Raw genomic sequence first — 27,489 nt, forward strand, 5'->3', positions numbered from 1 at the left:
TGTGACTGAATGGAAGCAAGTCCCCACAGCAATGTTCCAACATCTAGTGGAAAGCCTTCAAAGAAGAGTGGAGGCTGTTATAGCAGCAAAGGGGGGACATGATTTTGGAACAAGATGTTCGACAAGCAGGTGTCCACATACTTTTGGTCATGTAGTGTATATAATTCATCTTTGGTATTTAAATTCTGAAGTGTGAGGGATGTCATGTGTTTGTTTCTGCAATGGGCAGGGACCAATGTCACACATAATAGAGATTGTTTTAAATAAACTTGCACGCACGACGTGCACACACACGACAGGTGTAGAGCACACCAGACTAACTGAGAATATTCTGTGCAATAGTTGTGCAAAACTTGAGACTTCTGTGTTATCAGGAGTGTGCTGCCCCAATCAATCCATCACATTTATTTTATAAAGCACTTTTTACATCCGCAGTTATCACAAAGTGCTTATACAGATACCCAGCCTAAAACAAGAGCAAGCAATGCAGATGTGGAAGCACAGTGGATAGGAAAAACTCCCTAAAAAGGCAGGAACTTAGAAAGAAACCTAGAGAGGAACCAGGCTCCGAGGGGTGGCCAGTCCTTATCTGGCTGTGCTGGTGGAGATTATAGCGTACATGGCCATTAAGGCCAGATTGTTCTACAAGATGTTGAAATGTTCATAGATGGCCAGCATGGTCAAATAATAATCACAGTGGTTATAGAGCGTGTAACAGACACCTAGGGCAGCTAACCTAGTATCACAGTCTACCATCACAGAGAAACGTGTTAACCGGGTATTTAGAGTAAACAATGTTTTTACTGCATTTTAGTATTTCTCCTCCTTTCTCCTATATTTGTGTGTCCCATAAAGAAATAACTTCAATGGCCCCATATTCTGGAATCTCCAGGTTATGCAAGGATGCATTTCCCTCTCTGGCCTTTTCTAAAAATCTCCAAACCTGTATGAGTCATGGTTCATTGACAGGCAAAAGAAAGCCATGCACAGCATTCCCGAGGGGACATTCCTTCACCTGTCCCTTGCCGCGGGGCTTTTCGTTGTGCAGGTAAGTGGACACGTGACAGACTGGTCCAAGGTGCAGATATCTTTGTGCCATGGGCGGGGCCGTCTGTTAATAACCCACTCAGATTTATGGAAAGAATCATATCTTTTGTGCTGTGGACCACATGGATAACGCGTTCTTTATTTCAGGCTAAGGACAGGTGCACTTTGAATAACTTTGCCAAGGTGGCAATTGTGTGGCTCATTCACTATGGATCCTTCGAATGGAACTTTAAGTAACGACCAGGTATTAAATATTTTTTTACTGATTAGAGCAAGTAAATTGTTGTGTATCCTAAACCTATTTACATTTTAGGTATAGCTATAGGCCTAGTGGATCCATACAGAGGTCCATACAGAGCTGCATTGGTGCTATAAGCCCAGGCTCAGTCTGTTTTATATAGGAGGCTATTTTAACACACTATTGAATTGATTTGAATGTTCTTCCTTTATTTAGATCACTGGTCTCTCGACTGTGTACCTAGTATCTCTGTCGTTAAGGTAAGCACATCTGACTTCAAACACCCTTAGGCTATCTGTGACACATGAATGTAAAGTGTTGCGTTCATGTTGGCTAGGATTTGAGGACATTTAGGTCTAGCTGTTTCTACATTTATCTGCTTTTAAGTGTAGTGAAAATAGCTTTACCTATGTGTTTTCAAATCAAACCAATTTATAGTAGGTTAGTCTAGAACATATTTTAGTTTGTTGCTGTTGAAAATGTAGACTGGCAAGCTACACCACTGAGAAGTTGACTTCATGTGTCAAGTCATAATAACACGGTTGGCCTCCCATCTTTTCAGATTCATATTTCTTCAGTGTTGCCAGTCAGACCAGTTGAGCAACCTGACATGCATGTTAATAACGCAATGCTGAATGTATCCTAACTCATCATAGCCTGGGCCCATAGAAAAATATAAAGCACTATGTTTCTATGTCTAACCATAGCTCGTTACACCACTACCATAGTGCAATTTAAGCCTGCACAGCAGATGAGGAGTTTGTTGCTTGGCTGCAAAGAAACGCTTGATTTGTTACGTTTATTTTGGGTCAAGTTTTATATACGTAATTTTTGAGGCTACCTTGTTCTTTTTCTTGACTTCTTATATTTGAATGTATGTAGCCTATATCTGATTGCAGAGGAATTGAGATGAGTGAGTGATTTTTGAGTTGTTAGCCTCCCATTTCAGCACCTACTCGGCTGGACAGCTCCCCCTTTTTACTAAATAACCTCAACCAAGCCCCCTCCACAGTGTGTGTGTGTGTGTGTGTGCGTGTTTTTTTGGTTTTACTATCCTTGTGGGGCCCAGAAGTCCTCACATGGATAGCAAAACAAGTTCTATCCTCACAAGTGGGGACATTTTGCTGGCCCCCGCAAGTAAAAAGGCTATTTTAGGCTTAAGGTTTATGTTTAGGGTTACAATTGGGATTAGGGGTTTGGGGTTAAGGTTAAGGTTAAGAGTTGGGAATCAATTGTTTGGTCCCCACAATGATAGTAAAACAAATGTGTGTGTGTGTGTGTGTGTGTGTGTGTGTGTGTGTGTGTGTGTGTGTGTGTGTGTGTGTGTGTGTGTGTTTGTGTGTGTGTGTGTGTGTGTGTGTGTGTGTGTGTGTGTGTGTGTGTGTGTGTGTGTGTGTGTGTGTGTGTGTGTGTGTGTGTGTGTGTGTGTGTGTGTGTGTGTGTGTGTGTGTGTGTGTGTGTGTGTGTGAGTGAGAGAGTTCATGGGCAGTGTGCTCAATTAAATCCATCTACGTCAGGCATACCTGCTAGTTATTCCGATGGTTTATTGGTCAAGTGTAGGCTTACAGGACATTACATTTTATATTGGATTTTATATTTCTTTATTGTATTTCATGGGTTTCTGTTTCAATTTGATTGTAATTATTCTCCATCACAACCTTTGTGAACATGCTGAATGAAATGATTGAATGTTGTGTAATAGTGCTACAATTTTATACAGTCAGTATTGAGGTATTTTACTTTCTGCGTACAGCTTGATTGGGAGTTTTTCAGTGCTGGTGGTTTCCATCGCAAGGAGGAGGCACTTACAAGAACAGGTGGGTGGATGAGAAGAGAATGTTTGATTGTGTGTGTGTGTGTGTGTGTGTGTGTGTGTGTGTGTGTGTGTGTGTGTGTGTGTGTGTGTGTGTGTGTTCGTGCTTGTGTGTGTGTGTGTGTGTATGTTTGTGTGTGTGTGCTTATGTGTACCTGTGTGTGTGTGAGTGTGATAATGCAACTTAGTTATTGTAAAAATTATTTCCAAGGCGGTGTCTTGGCTAAATATCTGTCTACCAGGCTCACTCAGGATGTAACTACCTGAACATTGCAGGTAGAATAGTCATGAATAGAGCTGACATGATTCCTTACTCTAAATGTCTTTTCTACAAAACATAATCATTATGTTTCCCGAAACGTTGTGGCCAGCTGAACGTGGCCCAGGCTACTATCTGTCTGTCTGCCTGTGTCTATACTCCCTCATTGAGGCAGAACTATAGGACTGTGTGCTCTATCAACTCTAGCTAAAGTCAGAGGAATATTCTAGTAGGGTCACAAAGGCTGGCTGGACAAAGGGACAATAATACCTGAACTATAGAACAGGGAACGAACAGTACCAGTACAAACTATTTACTGAATGTCCATGAAGTCTAAACATACAATAACCCATCCAGAGCACCGTCAGAAATGTTGGTGATGGGACCAACGTGACCCTTGACACAGTCTTACAGACGCTGTAACACCACGGCTATGAATGATATCAAGTATATTCCCACTTACCTCAAGCACATTAGACAGGCTATATTCTGTGGCCGTTGATGTACAATGTTGTTGTCATTTTCTCTTAGTTTTGCTAACACGCGCCTGTGTCTCTCTAGGTGAATCCCCTGGTCCAGCTGGCTGTAGCTGATCTGTTGGCAGCAGCCACCTTGATGTTCACCAATGCAATGAATGAGACCGACAGCTTCACCGACAGTGTGTTAATCTGTAAACACCTACTGCCTCTGTCACTGGTGAGCCAGCCTACTGTGGTTCTTATTTGCAGGGATAGTGCACTATAACAATCCTCAACTTAGAATGAACGTTCTGTAGATACAATCGAGTTCAATTTTGTACGTGGTCTCCTTAAAAAACACTCTACAGCTTTGAGACGCACTACAGATCTATGAATTACTTGAAATGTGGTTCATGAAAAGACTAGAATGCTTGTGTGCTCACCTCTAGACTGAGGTATAGATAAGGCATAGATACTGTACATAGTCTGTCTTTGAGTGCTGCAGTGCGAGTGATCCAACTTTAAAAGCATTTTAGTTCATGTTTGTTTAGACTTCACATTCACATACCAGCAGATGAATCTGCAGGGCAGACAGAACACACAGTACATCTGGGGTGGAGGAACTGTTCTATCCTGTGTTATGTCATGGAGCATGACATTATGCTGTGTCGTTTATAGAGACAGAGTGTGAAGAAGCCGTTTTACAGCTTGTCCTTTTCTATTACAGACCTTTCTTTACCTGGTGCGCTTCCTGTTCTCGACACTTTACTGTGTGTTTTTTTGTCTATACATTTAACTTTGTGTTTGTGTGTGTATGGTGTGTGTGTGTGTGTGTTCTCTGTTCCAGACATTTTACTGTGTGTCGTTTCTGCTGGTGGTAGTGTATGCCTGGGAGTCAAAGCAAGCTGTCGAGAGATGGAGGGAGAGACCAAGAGAGGAAGAGGTGAGGTCCCAACCCTCCACCAAGGGCACACACACACACCTCGACTTTGTTTGATTCATTCTAAAAATCAAACATCTCTCTCTCCCCCCAGTCCCAGTGTAGACGAAGGGTGGTGGTGTTGCCTGTAAATACACTTGTGTGGTGAGTCACTATTTAATTTCCAACTAAAAACGTCCCTGGATTTAACCAAACTGATCTGCGTAGTGTGTTAAAAGCAGCATATGTCCCTAACTGTTTGTGTGTGCGGTGCCCCAACAGGTTTACGCCGTTGGTGATGTACTTTGCGTACACAATGTCTTTAGTCCTGACCACAGCGGACTTGGTACCAGCCGGACACGGGACAGCAAACAACAGTGAAGTTAGCACATATTGCACCAGGTGTGTGTGTGTCAAGATTTGTCTAATGACACGAATGAGAGAAAATGTAGACACTCTTGCGAAACAAATCGTATGAATGAAATGGATTCCTTATCTCACGTCTCTCTGTGATTGTGTTTCCTCCTAGCTGTATCCTCTTCTTGCATGTCTGGAGTGACCACTGCTCAGATATTGTGAGTAAATACCTGGTTCCACCTGGGTTGTATCTGTGTGTTTATGAAGGGACTGGAGAGCATATTGAATGAGACCTTTTTTTTTTTTTTTCAGGAACAGATCCATGACATGTTCATGCGATGCTTCCTCTTCTTCAGTGTGATACTAGTGTTGGTGTGCTGCACGGTAAGTACCAGACATCTTCACTAGTCTAGCATACAACACACAATACAGTTACCATATCAACATGGGTTCATTTACAGTAGTTTAAGTAGTTTACAACCAATGTAATGAAGAAGGATGATCATGAAAATGATGAGTGATGTACTGTATCTGTGCAGGTGGTTTACTACAAGGTGGACAGCTTGTATCGCAGGTACGAGGAGGGACTATTTCCTGTGGAGGGAGACGCACGTTCAAGGAAAAGACTGAGGGGTGTGTTCTCCACTGTTCGCTACATGATTGTGGTTATCATCTTCTGTTGGACGCCAGGTACACAAAGTCATCCCAACACACACACACACACACACACACACACACACACACACACACACCATAGGAGGCTGGTGGGAGGAGCTATAAGAGGACGGGTTTCATTGTAATGGCTGGAACGGAATCAATGGAAGTGTACCAAACAAATATAACACATGGAAAAGTGTGTTTTACTCTATTCCAGCCATTACAATGAGCCTGTCCTCTGATAGCTCCTTCCACCAGCCTCCTCTGATACACACACACATTGTCTGCGTGTATCTCCAACCTCCTATTTTTTTCCCTGTCCCCAGCTCTTCTTCTGGTTGTCCTGTCTGTGATGCCAGACATACCTAAAGAGAAGCTCTTCCCCCTCTATGTTATACAGGTCAGTATTTCTGTACAACTATCTCACTGCTGACTGCAGACATACATAGCCCTAACAAGATGCCATCACCCAGAATGAATTGCCCTTTCCCCTAGAGAGCGTTCTTTAACTATGTCAAATTAATAATGACACTAGATAAGCACCCATAATGCTTTATCCTTACCCACTGGGCACAGATGTAAATCAAAACTAGACTTTGAACTGACTGACATTTGGTTGAGTAGTCAACTAACGTGAATTCAATGTGAAATCAACAAAAAAACGTCAACATGTCATTGGATTTAGGCAAAACATTGTGTGAAAATAAATACAGATTTCTTTGGTTGGGTACCCACTATACTCCATCTTGGTGTCGCTGCAGGCGGTGACGGTGTCGCTGCAGGGCTGTCTGAACAGTGTAGTCTACGCCTGGAGACGACCAAACTTCAGAGACGCTGTGCTTGGAGAGAGGATGCCCCTGCTCAGCCAAGACGCCCCCCTGTCCTTCTTCGATGAATCACTGAGGGGGCCGCCAGAGTGACGGAAGAGGAAGCGAGACATTCCACTCGCTAGTTTTTTCTGGTTCATATACAGTCAATAAACTAAACAGACCAAACCCAGCTACTAATGCAATGGTGCTATGGGAGAGCCACCCCCTTAAGCAGAAAGGAACTGACCATTGTTGGTCAATGGTAAACGGCCTGAGTGGGACATCTCATCTATCCACCATTTTTGGGGGCGCCCATTGACGCCTGACCTCTAGCCCTTAACCCAGACTCGAGAGATGCCGCTGGTGGAATTCTCCCTCTGGCCCAGATCTAGAAAGAGTTTTCCCTGCTCAAGTACTAACCTTCACCATTGAGGAAAGCGATTCAACACTGGCCTTAGATCCGTTTCTAGGGAGAACTTCATTCCTCTGGAGCCAAGACAATGGAGTTTATGATGTACTTATTTTACTGTTATTTATTCTGAAAATAATCTTCAATGCTTTCATATCATATTTTTAGTACTGTGTTCTTTCTGTAAGAAGGGTTGATAAGGTGATTATTATGATGAGTTGTAGAGCCAGGTGGGCCGGAGAATAATAGAAGTCAACATGATATGACAATGATTCTCGTTTGATTAATTCATTGATTAATATGGTTTACAAAGCACTTCCTTAAGGGTTGGGGGATGGGCCCCTTTCCCAATTTCCAATAGATAGCTAGAGTTACTACGGCAGGAATTGTCTACAACATAGCAAACAATGTAACTAGCAAGAATAGCAAGTTTTGTACACGTTCAGTTTTGTACACATTTGTACACATTCACAGGCTTTTGTATCAGGTTGTAAGTCACTCTGGATAAGAACGTCTAATAAATGACAAACATGTCAATGTAAATATAGTATCACCCTGAACAAACTGAAGAAAGATCAGGGGTATGTTTTTTATTCTATCATTTGACATCAATGATCCCTTGATTTTGGGGGGGCATTTAGCAAATTTCGGGTCTGCTGAGCGCAAACTTGAATGTTGTGAAAATTCTGTGCATCTTCCAGCATGCATTTACTGTGCACACTGAGGCTGTACTCGCTTTAAGTTACAGTTTTAACAGTGGCCAAGTAGGCTACTGTTGCTATTTGATCATAATATAGGCCTACCAGAGTGGCCTACCATGAAAAACAATGGAGAAAATGCATCCCATAACGCATGGAAATAGCTGTTCTATCATTCAGCCTACAGTAGCAATGTGTGATGCTCAATGTAGGCCTGCATTCCATGAGAGTTTAGAAGAAAAACATGCAGGGCTTGACATGAACCTGTTTATCCACTTGTCCTTCAGACACGGAGGGGACTGAACATGTTGTTGTGTTGTTTAATTCAAGAAACCAAATAAAATGCATTATTATTCTAATACCATTATTACAGAGAATCAGACAAATTGTGCTACCCTCTGCCTATTGGCTACTACGCTTATTCATGCCTGTCTCAAATTACAACACTGCCCCTTTAAGACAAAAAAGCTCTTTATTTGACTAGCTTTTCAGAGATGTCTAGAAATGTTGACATGTTGTGCTCTTGTAGGAAGGAATCACTCTCCCATTGCTGACTGCACATTATCTATAACTGGGCTAATAACTCACTTGGTCACAATTGCCACAGTAAAGGGAAACGTTGATAGTGTTAACTAACAGGGAAAACGCTAGGAAGTTGAGTGAAGTTCAATCTTCTATCTTCTTCTATCTGTGGGCTGATATTTCTTCTGTGCTCTGCAAGGCAGTCCTGGGGGAGCTGCGGGGCAGTCTCAAGCTACTGCGCGCAGTTTAAAGGGAATACTGTTTGACATGTGTATAAAAGTAGAAAAATACGAATGTGAGTCATTTTGCATTTATTTGTTGACCAGTGCTTTATTATATTTTGACAAGTATACCTTCTTTTGTGGTCAGTAAAATCCCAGGAGAACTTGACATGACATGTTGTTATGATGTTTATTTGTACAATAAATGCATTCTTACCCAGTCCCATTCTACTGATGTTCTCCTCATCTCTTTTATGGTAAGCTAAGGAAAAAATGGTTTAGTCCTATGGTGACCTTGTATCATAATGACTTCAGACATCGGAGTGCTGAGTCAAGTGGTGACATAAATGAGATAGGATTTTGTGCTGTGTCAGGCCCAGTCAGTGTGTGACTATACATGTGAAAGTGTGTGATGAGAGACATGAGAGTTTAAAAGATTAAGGTCACGCACCTTGCTTCGATTCAGCCAGAAGACCATTAGTGAGGTGAAGATGTTGGGCGGTTACGTATTACTCGCAGTCGGCATTCCAACTCATCCCAAAGGTGTACGATGGGGTTGAGGTCAGGGCTCTGTGTAGGCCAGTCAAGTTCTTCCACACCGATCTCGACACACCATGTCTGTATGGACCTCACTTTATGCAAGGGAGCATTGTCATGCTGAAACAGGAAAGGGCCTTCCACAAACTGTTGCCACAAAGTTGGAAGCACAGAATTGTCTAGAATGTCATTGTATACTGTAACATTAAGATTTCCTTTCACTGGAACTAAGGTGCCTAGCCCTAACTGTGAAAAACAGCCCAATACCATTATCCCTCCTCCACCAAAATGTATAGTTTGCACTATGCATTGGGGCAGGTAGCATTCTCCTGGCATCCTCCATACCCAGATTTGTTTGTCGGACTGCCCGATTGTGAAGCATGATTCATCACTCCAGAAAAGTCCAATTGTGGCGAGCTTTACAACACTCCAGCCGGGAGCTGGCTAGAAACTGCGACTCAGTTCAGGGCAGGGTACTGGGCAGATGCCGGCTAGTGGTGACTATTTAATCGTCTGATGGCATTGAGATAGAAGCTGTTTTTCAGTCTCTCGGTCTCAGCTTTGATGGACCTGTCCTAACCCCCTCATGGGGTGAACAGTGGCTCGGGTGGCTGAGGTCCTTGATGATCTTCTTGGCCTTCCTGTGACACCGGGTGCTGTAGATGTCCCGGAGGGCAGGCAGTGTGCCCCCGGTAACACATTGAGCTGACCGCACCACCCTCTGAAAAGCTCTGCGGTTGCGGACGGTGCAATTGTCGTACCAGGCGGTGATACAGCCCAACAGGATGCTCTCAATGGTGCATCTGTAGAAGTTTGTGAGGGTCTTAAGGGCCAAGCCTAACCCCCCCACCCCATTATCATAAGTACCACATACACCCCTTCCCTCACAACCTCTCTCCTCAATCACTCTGCCCCACCCTATCCCTCCTAATATAAACACCTCCCTGCAGACACAACAGTGGTTCAGGTCGAGAGGTCACTCTATATTGACACTAAACCACTGTTAATGGTTAGCCAGAGAGACCCAGGGCAGGTACTATATGACGTTTTAGTGGTTGATCAGGACAAGGTGTAATATAACACATCATTTGACTACTAGGTTACCTACACAAAGAGATATACAGACTCAGTCTGTGGAAAATGGAAAGTTTCATAGTAGGTCTTTGTGTTTACCTATTTTGCCTTGGTACACACTCGCTGGAGTCAGAAGGTCAGTGTTGTCATTTTATTTGACATGGCAAGGTACACTTTATAAGGACACATTTTGTTTCCCAAATCCCTAAGATCATTGGTTGAATATTGACATTCAAAGTATTGTGAACCTCAGCTCCAAGGTCAAGCAAGCCTGACAGAAAACTCTTAGGAAGGCCCATATTATGCAATCTTGGGTGATGGAATCCAAATCCTCAATCCCGCATCTGAACTCCTGCCATTTGGAAGGCTCCTCTGCTGCCCCCATTGTAAGACTAACAGGAGGAAATGTTTTTTGCTGTAGCCATTAGACTGTTCAATGAACTAAGAAAAACATGAGATCTGCCCTGCACCAGCTAAGCACTTAACCCAGACATTAAACACATAATGTATTGTTTGAACCTTCTATAAAATAAAATAGCATTCTTTACATTTTTGCATGGAAACCAAATGTATGGAAATGGAGATTAATTTGCGTTATTGATAACGTATCATAAAGTCAATAGTCATACACATTGGAGCCCAAGGCAGAAAGACCCGGGCGCTCTGGGAGAGAGTCGTAGCTTTTCCTGATAACATCTCGACAGCGATAAAAACTATTTTATTGTGTTGACATTCTTCTTTTCTCTATTTTCACCTCAATGTTTAGATGCCAATTGTCCACCTCTTCTCTGTTTATTTACTGCTAAAAGTAATCAATGTAACAATTGAGCTATACTTTAGATTTCTTAGACAGCTATTTCAATTCTGCTCTCTCTCACTAACTTTAGAGCCATGGAGTAGAGACAATTTATCTACAAGTTGATTGGTAAGTCTCGTCATTATTTTATTTTCACAAACAGTGACTTGACCTCCACTATTTCGTCTGTCGGACTGCTCGAGGGTTAAGCGTGATTCATCACTCCAGAGAACACATTTCCACTACTCTAGAGTCCAATGGCGGTGAGCTTTACACCACCCCAGCCGACGCTTGGTATTGCACGTTGGGATCTTAGGCTTGTGTGTGGCTGCACAGCCATGGAAACCCATTTCATGAAGCTCCCGATGAACAGTTCTTGTGCTGACATTGCTTCCAAAGGCAGTTTGGAACTTGTTAGTGAGTGTTGCAAGCGTGGACAGCACTCAGCGGTCCTGTTCTGTGAACTTCTGTGGCCAACCATCTCGCGGCTGAGCCGTTGTTGCTCCTAGATGTTTCTACTTCACAATAACAGCACTTACAGTTGATCAGGGCAGCCCTAGCAGAGCAGAAATTTGACGAACTGACTATGCTACATTGAAAGTGACTGAGCTCTTCAGTAAGGCCATTGTACTGGCAGTGTTTGTCTATGGAGATAGCATGGCTATGTGCTTGATTTTATACACCTGTCAGTAATAGGTGTTGCTGAAATAGTCGAATCCACTAATTTACTTTTGTAAATATAGTGTATATAGTAAAATTGCAATAGCCTGCCGGTCCATTATGACATACAGTGGGGAGAACAAGCATTTGATACACTGCCGATTTTGCAGGTTTTCCTACTTACAAAGCATGTAGAGGTCTGTAATTTTTTATCATAGGTACAAATTACAGACCTCTACATGCTTTGTAAGTAGGGAAAACCTGCAAAATCGTCAGTGTATCAAATATTTGTTCTCCCCACTGTATGTTCACGCTTTTGGTGATATGAGACTTGCTATATGTTGTATGTTATAATAGGCCAGTGGACTATTGCAGCTGTGAACTTTGAATTGAGCTTTACTTAATCAAATAACCCCTCTTCCTCCTGTTTCAAATAACTCATCTCCAATACTGTTATTTCATGCTGTGTCTGAAACTGAAATCTATGAATGTTTTAACATCTGTACTTCCTGTATGTGTTTGTACTTCCTGTGTGTGTCTCTGGCCCACAGGTGCTGAGACAGGGGTGAAAAGTGTGAATTCCTACAGCACCGACAGAGACAAAAAGCCAAAAAGCCATAGTTAGGTCCTGTGCCTTTTCACTTTTCAGCAGGCTGTACTCTGATTTGAGATCAGTGCACAGTTGCATGCTTAACTTTTCAGCAGGCTGTACTCTGATTTGAGATCAGTGCACAGTTGCGTGCTTAACTTTTCAGCGCATGTCTGCCGTTGACATGGATCATCTATGCCAAAGTTCTAGTTGCATGTGATTATGTTATCTGTGAATCAGGTCATTAGTGAATACTGTGTATGCTTTTTAAATAAAGTGAGTTATACTATTTTAATGATGAATTACATCAATAGATTAAGCCAGTAGAAGTTAATTGTATTTTTTGTTAATGGAGAAACTCAGTGTTGAGGAATGTGTTTGCTTCTTAAATTGCTTGTAATATTGTATGTTTTTATGACATTGTATGCTTGAATTTTGTACACTGTATCAATTGTGTTCATGCAGGGCTCCCTTGGAAAAGAGACCTTGGTCTCAATGGGACTATCTGCTAAAATAAAGGTTAAATAAATGTAATAAAAAATAAAACACAATTTAGATATTTCTAAAGACTTTAGTCCCAAATTATTATTTTTGCACATTAAAGAAATCACTCAATGAATGATGTAGCAGCCCAAAGTTGACCAGTGCAATTAGTCTACTTTGATTGAACTATATGTCATAAGATAAAGAAATAAAATGCCCTGGCAATAAAACACTATGGGTCATTCTTTCATACCATATCTATGGAACGAAAGATCAAACACAGCAAATGTTAGAGCATTAATACAATATGAGTGACCTACATAGAGCAGTAATCAACACGTTATGACAAAGCCATCCTCTTTCATGGAGAATAAGTTGGATGTGAGCCACCAGACCCAAGGCTTCACGTTTGTTAAACCTTCATCTACTCTGTTTACCAAACCAAGTCTGACTCAAATGGGTCACATACCATCAGTAATGACATATCTCATTGTCCTCATACCATGCAGGTACAAGTGTGTGTGTGCGTGCGTGCGTGTGCGTGCGTGCTTGCGACAGAGAGAGTTAGTTCACAGTCCTGCTGGCAGTGAATTATTTTGAATAAGAGCTATGTTCTGACTCATCACTGAAGTATTTTCTGGTTAATGTGTCTTAATATGCTGTAACTTAGATGGGAGGACCTGTGTTTTATTCCCAGGCTTATATCAGTCCTTAGTAGTCATATATCATTGTCTTACCCAACTTAGTTGAGGTAGGTAATGCTCTTATTGTAGCTCTGCATAACTAAATAACTCAAATGTAAATACATTTTTGCTTGTATATTGCATGCATTCAATTGGGGGAGATTAAAAATGGAAGTAAATGGTATCCACATCAATATCCTAAATACAGACCATCTATTCTAAAACTCCCCCACATGATTGGAGAAGTAATCTCAGCCAACCAACCACTGCCCATAGGGTGGTTCTGACAAGCTACAATGAGCTCCAAAAGTATTGGGACAGTGACACATTTGTTGTTGTTTTGGTTCTGTACTCCAGCAGTTTGGATTTGAAATGATACAATCACTATAAGAACAGAATATATTTCTAAACACTTTTACATTCATGTGCATGCTACGATGATTACGGCTAATATTGATACCCCCCCCCCCCAATTGCTAACATCCCCTATTATTGTTATAGGGTTAGCATGTCTTGGGGGTATCATATTTGTGCATCTGTAACATCATTATTCACGATTCATTCAGGATTATCTGTAATCATGGTAGCATCTACATTAATGTTGAAGTGTTTAGAAACATATTCTATTCTTATTTACAATAAAAGTGACTCCAAAATGATACAATACATTATTTACCATTCATTTCTGTTGGGCACAAAATTATCTGAAACACAACCAAAACAAACAGCAAATGCATCCAACAAGTTTGTAGAGCCACTAGGAATATGGGACCAAATACTAAACTTTTGATTACTTTAATACACATATAAGTGAATATGTCCCAATACCTTCGGTCCCCTAAAATGTGGTTCCTATGTACAAAAAGTGCTGTAATTTCTAAACGGTTCACCCGATATTGATGAAAATACCCTCAAATTAAAACTGACAGTCTGCACTTTAACCTTGCAGTCATTGTACCATTTGAAATCCAAAGTGCTGGAGTACAGAGCCAAAACAACAAAAAATGTCACTGTCCCAATACTTTTGGCGCTCACTGTCTACAGTATGTATATTGTTTGTACATTTGGTTGTTTATTGGTTGTATATTGCTTGGTTGTGTTAGTCAGGGTTTCAAGAGGGGCTTTCTTGCCTGCGTAGTGGTGTGACAGACCATTACAGGAAGCCTCATAAAACCATGCTGTCTCAGCAGAGAGAGGGGTGGGTGTTGGAGTGTTCAACGGAAACCATGGCCAACTCACTCTGATCCTCATCTACCACAGCCACATGGTTCAGTCACCATCAACTCACCCCAGTCACCAAGAGCCACATTCTTTAATAGATTCAATAACAAAACAAAATTTATCAAAACAAAACAACAACACAATGATACAAGGCATCCTTCATCATTATCATCCAGTGCTAACCGTAAACACAATTCTCCATCAACTATCCTCTCTAAAACTATGAATACAAAATCAACAAATGGAGAGAAAAAACCTTTAGGGAAAAAATACACAGTGAGGTATGTCATGAAATAAATAAGAACTTCACACTATAAGGCCTGTCTCCAGCCTTGGAACAGTATTTGTTAAAGGAGGCCGACGTTAAGGACACACTCCATCAATTCTCTTTTCCCTGTGGCAAAAACATGAAATACAAACATAATTAACTTAAAACAAAACATCAGTGTGTTCCTGTTCCTCTTCGTTTTTGGTTGTCATACTTGTGGTTTGCATACCAGATTGTCACCTTCAGAAAAGTGTCAGGGTGTACTTTTTAACGGTGATCGAAGTTACAGATGATGCCTTTAACTCGTAGATCCAGTGCAACAGGATAGTCGGAGTTTCAGAGATAGTGTCTAGGTTAGGGGTTGGGGTCCAATCTATTTTCCTTCATAGTAAATGTGTCAAGCGATACTGATTGTTTTTCTATCACAAATGTTCTCTCCTTCCTCCACCACATCCTCCTTTCTGTCCCCTTCCTCCTCTCCTCATTCTCTCTCAGAAGTCCATGGACATCGATCTCTGCTGAGACATCTCACAGATGGATCTCATGCTCATCCCTCTGCGTACATACACATCACACTTCCCTCCTTCCACCTCCTCTTCTTCCTCCTCTTCCATCACCCTATCCTCCCTCCCCCTTACCCGGTCCACCAGGTCCTCGCCTCCCACCAGTCCTACCTGTTTCATACTAGGCCAGCTCTTCTTCCTCAGGCTGCTGTTGACGCCTCTCAGAGAGGGTAGGGAGCCTGGCTGACCCTGGGTGAACTCGCACCGGAAGGGGAGCTCCATGGATCCTATGCCCACAGAGGAAGCACGTCGGCTGGGGTTGGCGGAGGTCTGGGAGCCACAGTGGTGCTCATGGATGCAGCGGGAAGTGGTGGAGGAACGTCTCAGAGCGTTGAGAGATTGGAGTTCTTCTGGTAGGTCTATGTCCGTAGACAACTCCTTAGGATGACAAAGATGATGATAACCATCTTCATACAGTGATCATCGTCATCATCCTCCTTACCACCGTCATCATCATCATCATCATCACTACTTTATAAACTAAGTAAAGCAAAGTAAAATGCAAGATTAAAACATCAGTAGCATAATAAACTACACTGAACAAAAATATAAACCCAACATGTAGCTGAAATAAAAAATCCAAGAAATGTTCCAAAACTACAAAAAGCTTATTTCTCTCAAATTTTGTGCACACATTTGTTTACATTCCTATTAATGAGCATTTCTCCTTTGCCAATATAATCTGTCAAGAAGCTGCTTAAACAGCATGATCATTGCAATTGGTATGCTGACTGCAGGAATGTCCACCAGAGCTTTTGCCACACAATGTAATGTTCATTTCTCTACCATAAGCTGCCTCCAACGTTGTTTTAGAGAATTTGGCAGTACGTCCAACCGGGGTGCTGAGGAGTATTTCTGTCTGTAATTAAAGCCCTTTTGTGGGGAAAAACAAATTCTGATTGGCAGAGCCTGGCTCCCCAGTGGGTGGGCCATTGCCCTTGCAGGCCCACCTGTGGCTGCACCCCTGCCTAGTCATGAAATCCATAGATTTAATTTATTTAAATTGTCTGATTTCCTTATATGAACTGTAACTCAGAAAAATCGTTGACATTTTTGCATGTTGCCTTTTATATTTTGGTTTGGTATATATCATTAAGTCTAGATGTTAAACCCACCTTCTCTCTGAGTGAGAAGAGTTCGTAGTGCGGAGGTTCAAACACTTCCTTGAAGTCCGCTCGATTGAAAAGGGCACTCTTCCGCGCCACCACCTGTTAACATACAAGGGTTAGGATCCCACAAGCGGGATAGACACTTTATTTCTCTCTCGACGACCCAGACCCATGCCACTCGTAGAATAGTAAAGTGCTTCATTTTACGAATGTTGTTCATTCACACACAGACGATTGACTGTCAAACATCATTTGTAATATTTGTCAACATTTGGTTGCTACACACCTTCTTGCGGGGCTGTTTGACCTGCACCAGTATGGAGATGACGAGGAGGAGGAGGACGAGTCCTGTAGACACACCTATAATTGTCCCATGGGTCTTAGTAATGTGATGGAATATACCTTTTGGCTTCTTCTCTACAGAGAGACAGAGAACGAGAGACTTAGGGTTCCAAAATTCCGGTAACTTTTGCAAAATTCTTAGAAAACCTGGTGGGAGGATTCTGGATTTCCTGCTCATTCCCTACTGATTCCGGGAATCGTCCAACAAAAATGTGTTTTTCCTCTTGATGTGAAATATGAAGATGATATTATGAAAATATAACACAGTATAACATAACATGTGTCTGACCTTTACAGTTGCTCTCGTCCCAGGGAAAGACACAGTTCTGCACCCCGTTACACACCAGAGAGTTGTTGATGCACATGCTACTGTGACAGAAGAACATGTCGCCTGAACATGGGGCTGCAACACACACACGCACGCACACAGCACACACACACACAAATCATTTTTTAGTTATTCGATATGACGAGCCATTATGTTAGTTGTAACCTTTACTAGCACAGTTATGCTACACTACATGACCAAAAGTATGTGGACACCTGCTCGTCGAACATCTAATTCCAAAATCATGGGCATTCAAGTTCTTCCACACTGATCTCGACAAACCATTTCTGCATGGACCTCGCTTTGTGCACAGGGGCATTGTCTGTCATGCTGAAACAGGAAAGGGTTTCCCCAAGCTGTTGCCACAAAGTTGGAAGCACAGAATCATCTAGAATGTCATTGTATGCTGTAGCGTTAAGATTTCCCTTCACTGGAACTAAGGTGCCTAGCATGAACCATGAAAAACAGCCCCAGACCATTATTCCTCCTCCACCAAACTTTACAGTTGGCACTATGGATTGGGGCAGGTGTAGTTCTCCTGTTCTCCTGCCATTTGCCAAACCCAGATGGTTGAGTGTGATTCATCACTCCAGAACGCGTTTCCACTGCTCCAGAGTCCAATGGGGGGGGGGGGGGGGGGGGGGGGGGGGCAAGAGTTACACCACTCCATGCTTGGCATAGTAGATGATCTAGGCTTGTGTGTGGTTGCTTGGCCACGGAAACCGCGGTTTGGAACTCGGTAGTGAGTGTTGCAACCGAGGACAGACAATTTTTATGCACTACGTGCTTCAGCACCCAGAAGTCCCGTTCTGTGAGCTTGTGTGGCCTACCACTTTGTGGCTGAGCAGTTGTTGCTTCTAGACATTTTCACTTCACAATAAGAGCCCTTACACTTGACCGGGGCAGGTCTAGCATTGCATACATTTTAACAAACTGACTTGTTGGAATCCTATGACGGTGCCACATTGAAAGTCACTGAGCTCTTCAGTAAGGCCATTTTACTGCCAATGTTTGTCTATGGAGATTGCATGACTTTGTTCTCGATTTTATACAAATGTCAGCAATGGGAGTGGCTGAAATAGCCGAATCCACTCATTTGAAGGGGTGTCCACATACTTTTGTATATATAGTGTATGTAAACCTATAACGTAAGAGAAAAACAAATCTGAAACAGCTATGTGAAGTCTCAGCTACAAGAGGATACAATTATGTTACAGTTTTTTACACTCGCTTTGGTGCTATTTTCACAAGTATGTGGTGAATTTGTAATGCCCCCTATTGCATGTTCAGAACGTTTGATTGTGCATTCGTTGGGGTTTCACACATCTTTCAACACTGAGTCATTCATGCAAAATCATTCATCAGTGATTCATGCAAATGTTTTCTGTGAAATACCATGAGAACATTTCATTCGGTCACCAATACATCAGATAATGATAGGCTCACCATTTAGTTATTTTAACTACCATTAAAGCCAATAGCAAAAAATACAAGATACACATTGCAAAACTGTAGTTTTTGCAGTGCAGAATGGAACCAAGTAGTAGATGGTAAATATATTCCATATAGTATTTGATTATAATTTGGCATGCACCATACAATACATATAGTACATAGGACAAATCATCAGAAATAGGGGTATTGTTAAACAGTTGGCTACTTTATATTTTGTATTTTTATTTGACCTTTATTTAACTAGGCAAGTCAGTTAAGAACAAATTCTTATTTTACAATGACGGCTACGGTAAAACCACGGTTTGTAAGCCCTTTCTGCCAGTGGAGGCTGCTGAGGGGAGGATGGCTCATAATAATGTCCAGAACGGAGTAAATGGAATGGTGTCACATTTCTTTTGGTTTTCATGGGTTTTTATATCATTCCATTTACTCCATACCATTACACTATATTCCAGCCATTATTAGGGGCTGTCCTCTCTTCAGCAGCCTCCACTGATTTCTACTCAATGGAACATTGTACAAGATCACCTTTTCTACGTGACTTGTCAACTAATACAGTATCACCTGTTTCTCAGCTTACAGTGTATCAATGAAATTCAGATAATGAGTGGAATATATTGTTATACAACCCAGGTATTTCAGCAGTGCATTTTATACTACACTATAAATCAAAATGGTAACACATAGTGGAAAAAGTCACTATTTGCTACCATTTGTAATTATAGTGTAGTATAAAATGCACAGCTGGAATACCTGGGTTGTATAACAATATATTCCACACATGATCTGAATTTCATTGATACACCTGAGTCACATCCATATATGATTTGGTTTAACCTTCAAACATAAATTGATGTCAAATTGATACATTTATGAGGTAGAAATATAGAATTTGACAGTGTTCAGCAGTTATCAAACTATATACGTTAACTAGGCACTACATCATTTTGGCTCAGTAGTTACCAGTTTTGAGTAGTTTGATAAAGTGATAATTAATTGTATTGTTAACAAATTATAAGAAAACTATATCAAAAGTAAAGTGAATATAGAATTTTGAAAAGCAGATACTTGGATTGAATATGTATCTACATTTAAAGAGTGATTTGGTGCAGTGAACAAGTGACTTTGTGAATCTTTTTGTTGTACTCAGTCAGTTGAAAATGTCCTTAGAGTTTTGAAACATCAGCCATTTCGATGATCTGTTTTGATTTTTGTGCTTAAGAGTTGTGAAAATGTACCACAGACGTGCAAAAAAAATCACGAAAGTGATAAAAAAAAAAGTAAGTATGAGCAATAGAAATACAGGAGAGGTACAAAGAGGTAAAGTGAGAGAGACACACAGCAGATAAGGATGAGATGAAGAAAGCGGGAAAGGGGAAGCGTAAGACAGATTCAGGGAAAGAGTGAGCCTGTGAGGGAAAGAGAGAGGTAGAAAGAGTTATAGAGAGGTAAAGTGAGTGGGTGATAGACTCATGGTAGGCCAAACAGGTGAAGAAAGGGGTGAAGAGAAAGACAGAAAGAACGTGATGGACTCACGGTCTGCGAAAGACGTGAAGAGCATCCGAAAGCGGCTGAGTCTGCTGCCTTCGTCGGCCCACATCCTGACCACGCCCACCCCGTTGTCAAGCATTACGTCAGTGGCCACGGTACTGCAGAACTTGGCCTGCAGTGACCGTGATGTCACAGTAAATAAACAATTCATAACATTCTAAAAGTATGACAACAATAAACTCACTATCACATGCATCACTGCACAAGCTTTATTCCGATGAGTAGTTAATGTTGATTAGTGCTAACTCTCCTCTAGTTTTATTATGAATGGGTACAATGTGGGAATGATATGTATTACTGCATAGTAGTGAGTGAGCGAGTGAGTCAGTGAAGTAGTTCTCATTCCAACTCCTACCTTGAGGTCCTCTATGGCACTGCTGCCGTCGTACACGGCCACAAAGTTCTTCTTACACTCGTTCGAATTCTCCAGCTGGTACTCCAGAAACCGCAGGTAGATCTGACCAAGAAAAAAGGGAGAGAGAAACAGATGGATGGAGGGAGGGGAGGGAGTTGTTAAAGAGGGGAGATATACAGTGCCTTGCGAAAGTATTCGGCCCCCTTAAACTTTGCGACCTTTTGCCACATTTCAGGCTTCAAACATAAAGATATAAAACTGTATTTTTTTGTGAAGAATCAACAACAAGTGGGACACAATCATGAAGTGGAACGACATTTATTGGATATTTCAAACTTTTTTAACAAATCAAAAACTGAAAAATTGGGCGTGCAAAATTATTCAGCCCCTTTACTTTCAGTGCAGCAAACTCTCTCCAGAAGTTCAGTGAGGATCTCTGAATGATCCAATGTTGACCTAAATGACTAATGATGATAAATACAATCCACCTGTGTGTAATCAAGTCTCCGTATAAATGCACCTGCACTGTGATAGTCTCAGAGGTCCGTTAAAAGCGCAGAGAGCATCATGAAGAACAAGGAACACACCAGGCAGGTCCGAGATACTGTTGTGAAGAAGTTTAAAGCCGGATTTGGATACAAAAATATTTCCCAAGCTTTAAACATCCCAAGGAGCACTGTGCAAGCGATAATATTGAAATGGAAGGAGTATCAGACCACTGCAAATCTACCAAGACCTGGCCGTCCCTCTAAACTTTCAGCTCATACAAGGAGAAGACTGATCAGAGATGCAGCAAAGAGGCCCATGATCACTCTGGATGAACTGCAGAGATCTACAGCTGAGGTGGGAGACTCTGTCCATAGGACAACAATCAGTCGTATATTGCACAAATCTGGCCTTTATGGAAGAGTGGCAAGAAGAAAGCCATTTCTTAAAGATATCCATAAAAAGTGTCGGTTAAAGTTTGCCACAAGCCACCTGGGAGACACACCAAACATGTGGAAGAAGGTGCTCTGGTCAGATGAAACCAAAATTGAACTTTTTGGCAACAATGCAAAACGTTATGTTTGGCGTAAAAGCAACACACCATCCCCACTGTCAAACATGGTGGTGGCAGCATCATGGTTTGGGCCTGCTTTTCTTCAGCAGGGACAGGGAAGATGGTTAAAATTGATGGGAAGATGGATGGAGCCAAATACAGGACCATTCTGGAAGAAAACCTGATGGAGTCTGCAAAAGACCTGAGACTGGGACGGAGATTTGTCTTCCAACAAGACAATGATCCAAAACATAAAGCAAAATCTACAATGGAATGGTTCAAAAATAAACATATCCAGGTGTTAGAATGGCCAAGTCAAAGTCCAGACCTGAATCCAATCGAGAATCTGTGGAAAGAACTGAAAACTGCTGTTCACAAATGCTCTCCATCCAACCTCACTGAGCTCGAGCTGTTTTGCAAGGAGGAATGGGAAAACATTTCAGTCTCTCGATGTGCAAAACTGATAGAGAGATACCCCAAGCGACTTACAGCTGTAATCGCAGCAAAAGGTGGCGCTACAAAGTATTAACTTAAGGGGGCTGAATAATTTTGCACGCCCAATTTTTCAGTTTTTGATTTGTTAAAAAAGTTTGAAATATCCAATAAATGTTGTTCCACTTCATGATTGTGTCCCACTTGTTGTTGATTCTTCACAAAAAAATACAGTTTTATATCTTTATGTTTGAAGCCTGAAATGTGGCAAAAGGTCGCAAAGTTCAAGGGGGCCGAATACTTTCGCAAGGCACTGTAGGTATTTAGATATAGATTGTTAGATATAGATATTTAGATGTAGAGAGTTGAGACATGTCATAGAGGTGTAATAGACCTTGAAGTTGGGCGGAGCTCGTATGGTCCAGATACAGTCGACCGCCTGGTCAGGTTTGACTTTGTCCTCCTCCTCCACCTGACCGGACCGGATCATACCATCAGCTCCACTTAGCTCAAACTGACAGTCTGACAGATAGGGGGGAGGGGGGAGGAGAGAGAGGGAAAGACAGGGAGAAAGAGAGGTGATAGGGTGGGTTGAAGAAACACATATGATCTTGTTAAATCCAGTTAAATAAAGTGTCATATTATTGTTATCTAGTTGAAGAAGTGGTTAAAGTGTTGATGAATTACCTGGAATAGGATTTAATATTCCTCCCACGTGGAGGTGAAACTCTGGGTCTGAACATAATAAAAAAGCTGAAGTCAATGTTTGCTCCTAAGATGTGTTACCTACAGTAAAGTGCTAACTGTGGTTGAGGTAAATTACTTGCAGAAAATATGTACTGGACCCTGATGCCTAGATGTGTTATGTTGGATTGAGTTAGCCACTCCCTGCAGTAAAAGTGTGTGTTGTGGTTCATTAGCTGTGGTTCAGGTAAATTACTTGCGGTAAAGGTAAGTATAGAAGTGTATTACCTGTGTAAAAGGTGTGTTGTGGTTCATTAGCTGTGGCTTAGGTAAATTACCTGCGGTAAAGGTGTACTGGACCCTGAAGCCCAGTCCCTCCAGCTCCTCATCACTGGAGAAGCGGATCCAGATGAATCGTCCGCTGGAGAGCACCAGGCCTGGGCTGGAGGAGCCACAGAAGCGGTTGATCAGAGGAGAGAAACTGAACGGACCATCTCTCACCTCGATGTGGTCGAAACGACACTCAAAGGATGGCTCAATGTAAAAGATGTCATCAAACAGAAGCTCGATCCTCTGACGGGGCAGGGCTGGAAGGAGAGTAGGTGTCACTATTTGGCCAAGGTAAAAAGGCGCTCTGTGTCAAAATATGTAAGCGTTTTAATCTGTGTGTGCGTGTGTGTTTGTGTGTGTGTGTGTGTGTGTGTGTGTGTGTGTGTGTGTGTGTGTGTGGGCGTGCGTGCGTGCGTGCGTGTGTTACCTTCCAGTATGTAGAGGCACTCCTTGTTGGGAGGGTAGATTTTAGGGTAGTTTGGAGAGCTGAACTGCCCCCCGTTGATGTTTCTGATCCAGGTGCCACACTGTCGGGCATTCTGGGAAATCTTACCCACATTCTGAGAGTCTACGGATGCCATGGAAAAAACAATCACACACCACACACCAGGAAGTATTTATTAGTACAGTGATGTCACCGATATTATTCAGGTGTAGAAACAGCTTGATTATGAGGGTACTTCTATATAATGGGGATGACCCCAAAAGCACTGTCTTAGTTTGATTTCCAAACTTGAAATTAACACACATGAATTAACGTATGTATTCCTTGAAAGACATCACAAACTGAACCGATCACAACTGAGTTTCTGTGACATTTATAAAATGTGACAGATATAAAATATACTGAACAAAAATATAAACGCAACATGCAAAAATTTCAAAAAATTTGCTGAGTTACAGTTCATATACGAAATCAGTCAATTTAAATAAATTCATTAGATCCTAATCTATGAATTTCACATGAATGGGGATACAGATATGTATTTATTGGCCACAGATAGCTTAAAAAAAATAGGCCTCAGGGTCTCGTCGTGGTATTTTTGTGCATTCAAATTGCCATTGATAAAAAGCAATTGTGTTCGTTGTTCGTAGCTTATGCCAACCCATACCATAACCCCACCGCAACCATAGGGCACTCTGTTCACAACGTTGACAGCAATCAGCAAACCGCTCGTCCACACACCGCTATACACGTGGTCTGCGGTTGTGAGGCTGGTTGGACGTACTGCCAAAATCTCTAAAACGACGTTGGAGGCAGCTTATGTCAAAGAAATGAACATTACATTCTTTGCAACAGCTCAGGTGGACATTCCTGTAGTCAGCAGGCTAATTGCACGCTCCCTCAAAACTTGATACATCTGTGGAATTGTGTTATGTGACATAACTGCACATTTTAGAGTGGCCTTTCATTGTCCCTAGCACAAGGTGCACCTGTATAATGATCATGCTGTTTAATCAGCTTCTTGATATTCCACACCTGTCAGGTGGATGGATTATGTTGGCAAATAAAAAAATGCTCACTAACAGGGATGTAAACACATTTGTGCCTGTGAGAGAAATTGCAAGATTATGTTATAATACTTCTATTGCATCAAATGGTTGTTTTATTCGACAGAATAGAGTATTCTTATAGCTTTTGTGTGTGTGTGTGTTCTACTGAGGATGGGCCTCTGGGAGATAACACTGACAGAGAAGATTTACGATGTCTTTGGGTGATAAAACCTAAAGAGCATTCCAGAGCATGAGTTAATGTTTCTGTTCTATATGGTACCAGGGAGAGATGGTTCCAATTTGGAGTGGAGACACTGGTCTACAATGACAACTGTTGACACAGCAGATACTGTCTGCTATGTATTATAGATATCTTTCATACAAATCTTAACCTTGTGACCCATTCTATCTATCTGTTGTTCGTCATGTAGGTTGAAAGGGGTGTATCTTTCCTATGAAAGATCTCAGTAGCCTTTGTGTTGCCGCTCTCAAAGGATCATCAGAGACGGTGTTTCGTCGACAAGCCATTGCTATTGCCAAGCTCTCACTATTAAAGATGTAGTTTAAGTATAACTCTGACTTGTGTGATAAGTTTGTCTCTCCTCATTTGATAGTAAAGAAATGAACCACCACATGCCCAAAATTTGTGAGAAATAAGATTTTTGTGCATATGGAACATTTCTGGGATATTTTATTTCAGCTCATGAAACATGGGACCAACACTTTACATGTTGTATTTATATTTTTGTTCAGTGAATTAAAACAAACATTCACCCTAAATAGAACACATTTCTGCCATATAAATGAGATCACACCCACCTTTGGTTTTCTGTGCCAATGCAAAGCCTTCCTCTATCAGAAAGAGAGCTACCCAGACTGGATGGGGGTTGAATAGGGCATAGAGAGTAAATCAGGAGAGAGAGAGAGAGAGAGAGAGAGATAGAGAGAGAGAGAGAGAGAGAGAGAGAGAGAGAGAGTTTGAGGGATAAAGAATAAAAAGACACACACTCTGAAACCCGAGGACCATCAGCGGCACATCTGCTACTGGTGTTTTACAGAGTGTGTGTGGAAAGAGACAGCGCGCTGAGGGAGCTGTCACTTCAGCATCACTGGGCCGCTTGCGCACTGAATCACCCAGTTTTGTACCACGAGCTGATGTGGGCATCATGCGCCTCTGACTAAAGTCTGTCAGTTGAGCATTCATTGCTGATGAAAATGAAATGGAAATGGATACACAAACGCATGAAGGCGCGCGCGCAAACACAACACACACGCAAACAGAGGCCGACCAGCAAAACAACCACATCAAGAAAGAGGCTGACAAGACAGTTGGCACACACACCCACACCCAGTCTAAACTCACATATGTACATCTCCTCCTCCGCTCAGTTTCCTCACAGGATGGCTTGCTAGGCTACAAAGCTTTTCTTCGTTCCTTGCTTTCTTCCTTTAATACCCGCCTCCTTTACGCTTTTCAGGGTAAAACGTTAGAATCGACTTTTACAAACCACAACTTTCCTCGTAGAATGCAATTTACACTACATCGCCGCGGATAAGACACTGCTACGTGTTTTTGTAAAAAGCTCTAAATATAGACATATACAATGTAATTGATCAACGACTCCGAATCCCTGTCATCTCAAATAAGGAAAAAAACTTAACGGAAATCATCATTATCCAAAACTGGCTACTTGTTCAATAAAAATCCCACGAAGTGATGAAGTCCCTGTAAATATTGCTTCTTTATGTAGATGGGTATAGCCTTGTTTTGAGAAACATGAAACTAAAAGTTCTGTTTAATTTGTAGGTTCAGCCATTCAGAGAAAGATACTCTCTCTCTCTCTCTCTCTCGGAACTAGCTGGCTGCGGCCCTTTTTAAAGATTGGACACTGCTGGCCAGGCATCGCCCCCCCCCCCCCCCCCCCCCCCCCCCCCCCCCCCCCCCCCCCCCCCCCCCCCCTCCATAACTCCCTTTACTCCTTCGTTTTTTTCGAGCGTTTGATTAATAGGGATAACCAACTTTCGTTATTTTTGATTTGATTGTTTAATTACCAAATAACCATGTTTTCAATTGTTTTTGTTTCAGCAGTGTCTATCTGTCAGTTTTTCTCTCTGACACACAAGCACACGCACACATACACGCACGCACGCACACACACACACACACACACACACACACACACACACACACACACACACACACACACACACACACACACACACACACACACACACACACACAGGATGTGCCAGAAGCACATTGTTCTTATTATGCATCTATTACACTCAATTCAATTGAAGGGCTTTATTGGAATTGGAAATATGTTTACATTCTTAAAGCAAGTGAAATAGATAATAAACAAAAGTTAAATAAACAATACAACATTTACAGTAAACATTATACTTACACAAGTTCCAGAGGAATAGTACGGCTATGTACAGTGTTGTGACTATGTGCAAATAGTTAAAGCACAAAAGGGAAAATAAATTAACATAAACATGGTTTGTATTTACAATAACGTTTGTTCTTCACTGGTTGCCCCTTTCTTGTGGCAACAGGTCACAAATCTTGCTACTGTGATGGCACACTGTGGTATTTCACACAATAGATATGAGAGTTTATCAAACTGGGAATTGTTTTCAGATTATTTGTGGGTCTGTGTAATCTGAGGGAAATATGTGTCTCTAATATGGTCATACATTTGGCAGGAGATTAGGAAGTGCTGCTCAGTTTCCACCTAATTTTGTGGGCAGTGAGCACATAGACTGTCTTCTCTTGAAGCGAGGTCTGCCTATGGTGGCCTTTCTGTTTATAGTCAAAGATTTCCTTAATTTTGGGTCAGTCACAGTGGTCAGGTTTTATGCCACTGTGTACTCTCTGTTTAGGGCCAAATAACATTTTAGTTTGCTCAATTTTTTTGTAAATTCTTTTGAATGTGTGTAATGATCTTTTAGTTTTCTAATGATTTGGCTGGGTCTTATTGTGTTGCAGTCCTAGGGCTCTGTGGGGTATGTTTGTGTTTTGGAATAGAGCCCCAGAACCAGCTTGCTTAGGGGACTATTTCCGAGATTCTCTCTGTAGGTGATGG

The 27,489-nt window shown here is 41.8% G+C and overlaps 2 protein-coding genes across 3 annotated transcripts; one reads left to right on the forward strand and one right to left on the reverse strand.

Moving 5' to 3' along the window:
* The first annotated feature begins 1,097 nt into the window (after positions 1-1,097).
* On the forward strand, positions 1,098-8,628 carry si:dkey-30c15.2 (uncharacterized protein LOC558938 homolog). Its single transcript, XM_021598921.2, has 12 exons — positions 1,098-1,291; positions 1,502-1,545; positions 3,039-3,102; positions 3,919-4,053; positions 4,663-4,758; positions 4,850-4,899; positions 5,017-5,136; positions 5,264-5,309; positions 5,404-5,475; positions 5,631-5,781; positions 6,075-6,148; positions 6,510-8,628. The coding sequence occupies exons 1-12, from the start codon at positions 1,256-1,258 to the stop codon at positions 6,666-6,668; spliced, it is 1,047 nt and encodes a 348-aa protein (XP_021454596.1). The 5' UTR covers positions 1,098-1,255; the 3' UTR covers positions 6,669-8,628.
* Positions 8,629-14,162: 5,534 nt separating this feature from the next.
* On the reverse strand, positions 14,163-26,245 carry neto2b (neuropilin (NRP) and tolloid (TLL)-like 2b). Of its 2 annotated transcripts, XM_021598845.2 has the most exons (12): positions 25,764-26,245; positions 25,220-25,276; positions 23,334-23,474; positions 22,915-23,163; positions 22,580-22,627; positions 22,287-22,414; positions 20,422-20,523; positions 20,052-20,178; positions 17,022-17,135; positions 16,677-16,807; positions 16,397-16,489; positions 14,163-15,659 (listed from the first exon to the last, which is right to left on the reverse strand). In XM_021598845.2, exons 1-12 carry the CDS (start codon positions 25,771-25,773, stop codon positions 15,210-15,212), a joined length of 1,650 nt encoding a protein of 549 aa, XP_021454520.1. In that variant the 5' UTR covers positions 25,774-26,245; the 3' UTR covers positions 14,163-15,209. The 2 variants fall into 2 exon arrangements, with proteins under 2 accessions (XP_021454520.1, XP_036831691.1); XM_036975796.1 differs by lacking the exon at positions 25,220-25,276.
* Positions 26,246-27,489: the final 1,244 nt, after the last annotated feature.

The sequence above is a fragment of the Oncorhynchus mykiss genome, chromosome 1 (assembly GCF_013265735.2).
Source record: "Oncorhynchus mykiss isolate Arlee chromosome 1, USDA_OmykA_1.1, whole genome shotgun sequence".
NCBI lineage: Eukaryota > Metazoa > Chordata > Actinopteri > Salmoniformes > Salmonidae > Oncorhynchus > Oncorhynchus mykiss.

Coding starts and splice junctions, on each gene's coding strand:
- si:dkey-30c15.2 (XM_021598921.2), top strand. CDS start 1,256: ATGGATCCTTCGAATGGAACTTTAAGTAACGACCAG. Junction 4,900..5,016: donor CCTGTAAATACACTTGTGTG/GTGAGTCACTAT, acceptor GTGCCCCAACAG/GTTTACGCCGTTGGTGATGT. Junction 5,476..5,630: donor TAGTGTTGGTGTGCTGCACG/GTAAGTACCAGA, acceptor GTATCTGTGCAG/GTGGTTTACTACAAGGTGGA.
- neto2b (XM_021598845.2), bottom strand. Junction 23,164..23,333: donor GTGCCTCTACATACTGGAAG/GTAACACACGCA, acceptor CTCTCCTTCCAG/CCCTGCCCCGTCAGAGGATC. Junction 15,660..16,396: donor TCTTCTCACTCAGAGAGAAG/GTGGGTTTAACA, acceptor TGTCATCCTAAG/GAGTTGTCTACGGACATAGA.